This window comes from Mus musculus, chromosome 9, assembly GCF_000001635.26.
Source record: "Mus musculus strain C57BL/6J chromosome 9, GRCm38.p6 C57BL/6J".
Taxonomy (NCBI): domain Eukaryota; kingdom Metazoa; phylum Chordata; class Mammalia; order Rodentia; family Muridae; genus Mus; species Mus musculus.
The window spans coordinates 38,265,652-38,273,741 of record NC_000075.6 but is presented as its reverse complement, the minus strand read 5'-3'; the positions used below and the strand labels follow the sequence as shown (position 1 = coordinate 38,273,741).

The following is an 8,090-nucleotide window of genomic DNA, read 5'->3' as shown; positions in this document are numbered from 1 at the left end:
TCCTTTTGTTGTCGAATTGCTCTGGCTAATACTTCAAGTACTATGTTGAAGAGGTAGGGAGAAAGTGGGCAGCCTTGTCCAGTCCCTGATTTTTCTGGGATTGCTTCCAGCTTCTCTCCATCTACTTTGATGTTGGCTACTGGATTGCTGTAGATTGCTTTTATCATGTTTAGGTATGGGCCTTGAATTCCTGATCTTACAAGACTTTTGTCATGAATGGGTGTTAGATCTTGTCAAATGCTTTTTATGCATCTAACGTGATGATCATGTGGTTTTTGTCTTTGAGTTTGTGTATATAATGGATTACATTGATGGATTTCCATATATTAATCCATCCCTGCATCCCTGGAATAAAACCTACTTGGTCAGGATGGATGATTGCTTTAATGTGTTCTTGGATTCGGTTAGCGAGAATTTTATTGAGTATTTTTGCATCGATATTCATAAGAGAAATTGGTCTGAAGTTCTCTATCTTTGTTGGATCTTTCTGTGGTTTAGGCATCAGAGTAAGAACCTCTGGTGGAATCACCATGCCTGACCTAAAGCTTTACTACAGAGCAATTGTGACAAAAACTGCATGGTACTGGTATACTGACAGACAAGTAGACCAATGGAATAGAATTGAAGACCCAGAAATGAACCCACACACCTATGGTCACTTGATCTTCGACAAGGGAGCTAAAACTATCCAGTGGAAGAAAGACAGCATTTTCAACAATTGGTGCTGGTACAACTGGTTGTTATCATATAGAAGAATTCAAATTGATCCATACCAATCTCCTTGTACTAAGGTCAAATCTAAGTGGATCAAGGAACTTCATATAAAACCAGAGACACTGAAACTTATAGAGGAGAAAGTGGGGGAAACCCTCAAAGATATGGGTCCCGGGGAAAAATTCCTGAATAGAACAGCAATGGCTTGTGCTGTAAGATTGAGAATTGACAAATGGGACCTCATGAAACTCCAAAGCTTCTGCAAGGCAAAAGAAACCGTCAATAAGACAAAAAGACCACCAACAGATTGGGAAAGGATCTTTACCTATCCTAAATCAGATTCAGATAGGGGACTAATATCCAACATATATAAAGAACTCAAGAAGGTGGACTTCAGAAAATCAAATAACCCCATTAAAAAATGGGGCTCAGTACTGAACAAAGAATTCTCACCTGAGGAATACCGAATGGCAGAGAAGCACCTGAAAAAATGTTCAACATCCTTAATCATCAGGGAAATGCAAATCAAAACAACCCTGAGATTCCACCTCACACCAGTCAGAATGGCTAAGATCAAAAATTCAGGTGACAGCAGATGCTGGCGAGGATGTGGAGAAAGAGGAACACTCCTCCATTGTTGGTGGGATTGCAGGCTTGTAAAACCACTCTGGAAATCAGTCTGGCGGATCCTCAGAAAATTGGATATAGTACTACCGGAGGATCCAGCAATACCTTTCCTGGGCATATATCCAGAAGATGTCCCAACCGATAAGAAGGACACATGCTCCACTATGTCCATAGCAGCCTTGTTTATAATAACCAGAAGCTGGAAAGAACCCAGATGCCCCTCAACAGAGGAATGGATACAGAAAATGTGGTACATTTACACAATGGAGTACTACTCAGCTATTAAAAAGAATGAATTTATGAAATTCCTAGCCAAATGGATGGACCTGGAGGGCATCATCTTGAGTGAGGTAACACATTCACAAAGGAACTCACACAATATGTACTCACTGATAAGTGGATATTAGCCCAAAACCTAGGATACTCAAGATATAAGATACAATTTGCTAAACACATGAAACTCAAGAAGAATGAAGACTGAAGTGTGAACACTATGCCCCTCCTTAGAATTGGGAACAAAACACCCATGGAAGGAGTTACAGAGACAAAGTTTGGAGCTGAGACGAAAGGATGGACCATGTAGAGACTGCCATATCCAGGGATCCACCCCATAATCAGCTTCCAAACGCTGACACCATTGCATACACTAGCAAGATTTTATCAAAAGGACCCATATGTAGCTGTCTCTTGTGAGACTATGCCGGGGCCTAGCAAACACAGAAGTGGATGCTCACAGTCAGCTAGTGGATGGATCACAGGGCTCCCAATGGAGGAGCTAGAGAAATTACCCAAGGAGCTAAAGGGATCTGCAACCCTATAGGTGGAACCCTATAGGTGGAACATCATTTTGAACTAACCAGTACCCCGGAGCTCTTGACTCTAGCTGCATATGTATCAAAAGATGGCCTAGTCGGCCATCACTGGAAAGAGAGGCCCATTGGACATGCTAACTGTATATGCCCCAGTACAGGGGAACGCCAGGGCCAAAAAAAAAAAAAAAAAAAAAAAATGGGAATGAGTGGGTAGGGAAGTGGGGGGGCGGGGTTATGGGGGACTTTTGGGATAGCATTGGAAATGTAATTGAGGAAAATATGTAATAAAAAAAAAGAACTCTCAGTTCCTTTAGAGGATGGAAATAGATACACGGCTACACATACATTGGTCAATGGATAATTAACTTACTTATTTTCCTGAACTGAGACAGGCTATTTGCTGCTTTATTCTGTATCTGGTTGTGGGAAGCCGTTGCAGAGTGGCAGTTGCAGAGTGGCAGTTGGCTACTGCTGGCCACCACACATACATAGGCAGTGAAGGTTCTTTTGCCAAGACAAGTTAACCAATCAGATGTGAGACACGCCTCTCCTAGGCCTATGTAAGCAGCACCAGTTCTGGGCTCAGGGTCTTTTCGCCTCTACAATCAAGCTCTCCCAATAAACGTGTGCAGAAGGATCCTGTTGCAGCGTCCTTCTTCCTGGCCAGTCGAGCGCGCGCAAGATCTGGTTTTTCTGCTGACTTCAATACAGCATGTGGAGCACACTATTTATGTGTGCTTCGGCGTCATACTCACTTTCTCAAGTAAATCATAATGAATAATAAAAGAAAAAACATTGAATAGTCTCTAGACATTCATTCGACCTTTAAGAAATTAAAACCATTCAAGGATCTGATCACTATTATAATGAACAGAAATGCTTAACTTTCAAAGTTCCACTATTTTAGCAGATTGACTGAACTTTTCAAAGGCATCAATTTTTCTATTTCTACAATTCTAAGCCATATATCTTAAAATTTTTCAAATACTATTCACATAAAATTATAGTTGATTGTTTCACTGCATCCTAAGCCTTATATATCCACTATTTTGTAGTTATATTTTAAAAATTTAAATATTCCTTCCTGGAGATAAATCACATGCTTATAATACTCAGGAAATTCACAAAACCTATTGTCTTCATAAGGCACTGCCTAAGAACATATTATCAATACGCAGTTTCTAAAGGAAAACAGACTGTAAAATAAAGCTGACTTCAAGATAAGCAGGGAGCTTTTACCAAGAGAAGGTAGACACTTAACGTCAACACTCTGGAAGTTCTTCAGTATACACTAACTACAGAAAGTATCTCCTATCCTAAACAGACAATAAGAAAGCATAATGCAAGGCAAATAATTGTGTAAAGCAAAACCATATTGCAGTAAAATAGAGATTTTCACTATGTATTTGAAGTTAAAATTCTAGCGGAAAAATAGAAACAAATTGTCTTTTCATATTTTTGAATGAATGTACAGGTAATAAGCCCTGTAAATAAGGAAAAACACCAAAGTTGTACAGAAGAAGAAAAAAACAGAAACAAATTAGAAATAAAGCACAGAATACCAGGCATTTCATTACCTGAAAGAAAATTGCTACCAGTGACATGAAGAGGATTCAGCAGTTAAGTTCTCTCATGACTCTTACAAAATATCTCTGTTCTATTCCCAGCACTAACATGGTAGCTTGCAGATACCTGTAACTCCAGAACTAAGGAATCTAACGACCCCTTCTCTTTCCCTTGGGCTCCTGCATTCACACACTACACATAAATTCAGTGATGCTTACAAACATGCATATAATTTTAAGATAAATGCATAATTATTTTCCATGGAAAATTAGTAAGAATTTTTATTTGAAGGTAGCATAAAATGTAAAAAGCAAAGGCTCTTAATCTTACAGAAGCAGTAGATATGACACCATCTTAAACACATTGAATCTAAAGATGTCGCATATTCTAACATATACATAGAGACATTGTACATAGAGAAATAAAGGATATGTTGATATAGTGGAAGGACAAAAGCAAAGATAATAACAGAATATATATAATAGAAATACAAGAGAATAGGAGAAAGACTTATCAAACTGGATTGAATGCAGCTAAGGAACGTTTGAATGGGTAATTTAACATGTGAGTCTCTTCCAGGTTTTTTTCACAGCAAGTTTGACATCCTTGTTTCTGAGGCTGTAAATAAGAGGATTCAGCATGGGCACCAAAAAAGTGTAAAATACTGAGAAAATTTTCCCCTGTCCCACAGTCTCAGCAGATGATGGCTTGACATAAGCAAGCATCCCAGTTACATAGAACAAGCTAACAGTTATAATGTGAGAACCACAAGTGCCCAAGGCTTTGGACCAACCCTTACCTGATGACATATGAATGATATTGTAAAGGATCATACCATAAGAGATTAAGATAATGAGGCAACATAAGATAATAGCTGTACCCACCACAGCAGAGCTCACAAGCTCAGTGAGATAGGTGCTACTGCAGGAGAGCCGAAAGAGAGGGAAGATATCACACATATAGTGGTTGATAACATTAGAATCACAAAAGTTGAGCCTTATCATAAAACCTGTATGGAATAAGGCACTAACAAGCCCCATCAAATAAGTACAAAATATCAATAGAAAGCAGATGCCAGGTGACATAACAGCTTTGTAGAGCAGTGGCTGACAGATGGCCACATAGCGATCATAGGCCATTGCTGTCAGCACATAACTCTCAGAGTTCACAAAAAATAAGAAGAAAAACAGCTGAGTCATGCATCCTCTGAAGGAGATGATGTTCTTCTCTACAACAAAGCCCATCAGCATTTTGGGGGTAAAGACCATTGAATAACAGAAGTCAATGAAGGACAGGTTGAAGATGAAAAAGTACATGGGGGTGTGAAGGTTTGAGTTTAGGCAAATGAGATTCATTAAGCTCAAATTTCCCATCACAGTGACTGTGTAGTTCACCAAGAACAGAACAAATAAGGGCAGCTGGAGCTCAGGTTGGTCTGTCAGTCCCATAAGAATAAACTCAGACACAGAAGAATCATTTTCCATAGTCTTTTGTGCATTGAGTGACATCTGTAAGAATAAGTGTAGAGGGAGTATTAACACATAAACTATTTTTCACTCCAAGAGCAGAGCAAAAGTTATTGGATTTTATGCCTAAATTGTATGTAATCTTAAGGAATTCCTATTTCCTCTCTCCTCTTCCATCTTGTGTATAACACTTCAGAAAGATGCTGGGGAACCTTAATTTCCTCAAATAAAATATCTTTCCTTTCTTCTAGTGTTTACTAACATTTAAGGCTGAAAAGTGCAGTGCATGCACTTTTTTCAGAATTTATGATTTATATAGCAGTGGGAATGAAGACAAAAATGTCAAAATAAAGATTATCCAGTGCTCACCTTGATTCATCTGGAGCCTTCCCTGACATCGGAGTTCATGGTATCTTCCTGTTCGCTGTGCACAGAGGGCCCAAGTTGTTAATAATGAAGCAGGTAATTGCAATCAGTGCAGAAAATGTACCTCACTTGCTACAAGAAGTTCCCTTGGGAAAATGTCATGGTTACTCTTTGACAAAGATTCTTTTACTCATACAAAAAAAGAAAATAGTTTTCTTATTTGAATCTTCAAAGCCTCAAGGTCAAGATTTTTGAGAAAATTTATTAGAATTATAGAAAAGAATTCTCTTCTTTAAGATACTTTCCATGTTGGATGAGTCCCTTGAGGGTTAAATTGTTGCTATTGTACCAGAGAACTAACATCAGTCCTTTAGAGATTCAACATTCTACTCAATTTATAATTTTCCAGCAGGAGTATCTGGTCCCCAGAGTAGAAGTGTGAGTTGGCCAGTTTGTTATTCTCTTCATTAAGTTCTGCAACAGCTCTGCAAGAGGAAATGTCCAGGGACACACTCACTTTCCATTTGTAGTTTTCATATGATTACATTAATAAACTGTTGACCAAGGATTAATATTGTACAAAAATATTTGAAGAAAGGGGATAAAAGATTTTAAACAGGCTCTCATGTTTTTCTTAATTAACATTAAAGCTTTTCATTCCTAGGCTTGTCATTGTTTGTTTACATGTGAATATTCTTATGAATAAATGTAAAATAAATTCATAAATATGGGCTTACATTTTGAACTACTAGTAAAGTTCATGGTTATCATACAGAAATTTCTGGGTACAATTTTGCAGAAAATAACAAATTCAAATGCACAATATAAAATATTATTCATTTTGAGAAAATTTATACAGTATATCAGAAAGTTACTTATGAAAATATACTAGTATGTGTTAGTCCTCTTACACTGTTTACATTCTTAATAAGGTAAATAAAGTTGTTTATTTTTGGCACACTTAGAAATGATAAATTCTTGTTGTAATGTTGTCCTGTGTAGTAGAGACAAAATGGAATCTTTGGCCCCTACTATTCCATTGCCATGATCTCTTTCTCATCACCACGTACACATCATGCATATACTGTGATGTTTATTTAGATGTTATCATATATACATTGCATAGACATTGAACTCAGAAAATGTGGTGCTTAAGTATATTTTCTCATGGAAACTACTTTGAAGAAAAAGAGATCATTGAACACATGATAAAAGTTGCTTAAAACTGATTATAAAAAAGAATAATGCATACTACACACAAAAATTAATTTATAACATCATTACCTAAATATAAAATCTAAAGTCATATCGTTCTTACAAAAAGAGTGTAAGATAAAGAAAAAAATAGCGAGACTTATAGTTCTGCAGTTTTAAATGAGCTCTATCTTTAACTGTGAACAAATCTTATTAGTTTTTCCAAAGGATTGAGCGTTTCAGATGACCTTGGTAACCTTAGAGAAAGAATTTATGACAGAGAAATGGGAAATTTAGGGAAAAAGGGTTAATGAGAAAAAAAAAGTCAAAGAAGCTTATCAAAGCAGGCAAATAGGGAATTGTCTTTTCAGTCCCTATTTATAATTGAGGCTACATTTGGGAACTCTGTGTGTGTGTGTGTGTGTGTGTGTGTGTGTGTGTGTGTGTGTGTGTACAACTGAGCATATGCCATGATCCACAAGTGTAGGTTACATTTGAGTATGAGTCCTTGTATTCCTCCAGTTTGTGAGAGGACCAGTGCCTCTCTTTCACATATACCAGGAGAGTTGTCCAATCTACTGTCTTCACATTTCATTTCCTTGGAGGAATCCTTGGATTATAGATGCAGTGCTATTGTGTCTGAAGTTATATAGGGTCTGCTGACATCAACTCAAGATTTTACCCTAGTGTAGTGAGCTATGTCATCAGTTTTATAAAACACTGAATTATAAAACAGCTATTGCTTCTGTAGTGTATGGGTGTTAGCTTGACAAATACCAGTAGGCAATTTTATAAGGATCAATGTCTGGAGTGTTCATTTTGTTCCACTGATTAAAGTATCTAGGTTTTTACTACTAGTATGATCTCCATGTTATTATAGTTGCTCAAAATCAAAAAGTTGAAAATTATCAGAGGCATTACTTTTTTCAATATTATGTTGCTTATTGTTTGATCATATCTATACTGGAATAATCTAAGATGTGAGTTGGACTGGTTAAATCTACACAACAACAAAAATCTGATACATTATGTTTCCAGCAATACAAGAAAATGAAAATTTTTCATTTATATGCTTATTAAAATGTATTTTAATCAGAGTTTTGTAGTTTATACACATTCTGAAACTTTGTTATTTTTATCATCCCTGGAACAAAATATCCCAAAGTAACAATCTGAGGGTAAGTGAAAAATTTATTTTGTTTCAGTGTTTCAGAGGATATCAATCTATGCTGGTTGAGGAAGGGCACAGTAGAGAAGGCATAGTGAATAGGAGACGCTCCATTTTTTTCAACAATAATGAGAGCATGAAGCAAAGTATTGAAGAACAACGGCCAGAATGAAAGCT

General features: G+C 36.9%; 1 protein-coding gene across 2 annotated transcripts; it reads right to left on the bottom strand.

Annotated features, from left to right (window-relative positions):
- Positions 1-3,988: 3,988 nt before the first annotated feature.
- Positions 3,989-5,741, bottom strand: Olfr895 (olfactory receptor 895). 2 transcript variants are annotated; one of them, XM_006510366.4, is made up of 2 exons: positions 5,555-5,741; positions 3,989-5,227 (listed from the first exon to the last, which is right to left on the bottom strand). In XM_006510366.4, exon 2 carries the CDS (start codon positions 5,225-5,227, stop codon positions 4,277-4,279), a length of 951 nt encoding a protein of 316 aa, XP_006510429.1. In that variant the 5' UTR covers positions 5,555-5,741; the 3' UTR covers positions 3,989-4,276. The 2 variants fall into 2 exon arrangements, with proteins under 2 accessions (XP_006510429.1, NP_667086.2); NM_146875.2 differs by lacking the exon at positions 5,555-5,741 and having other exon boundaries at positions 4,277-5,227.
- Between the last annotated feature and the right edge of the window lie 2,349 nt (positions 5,742-8,090).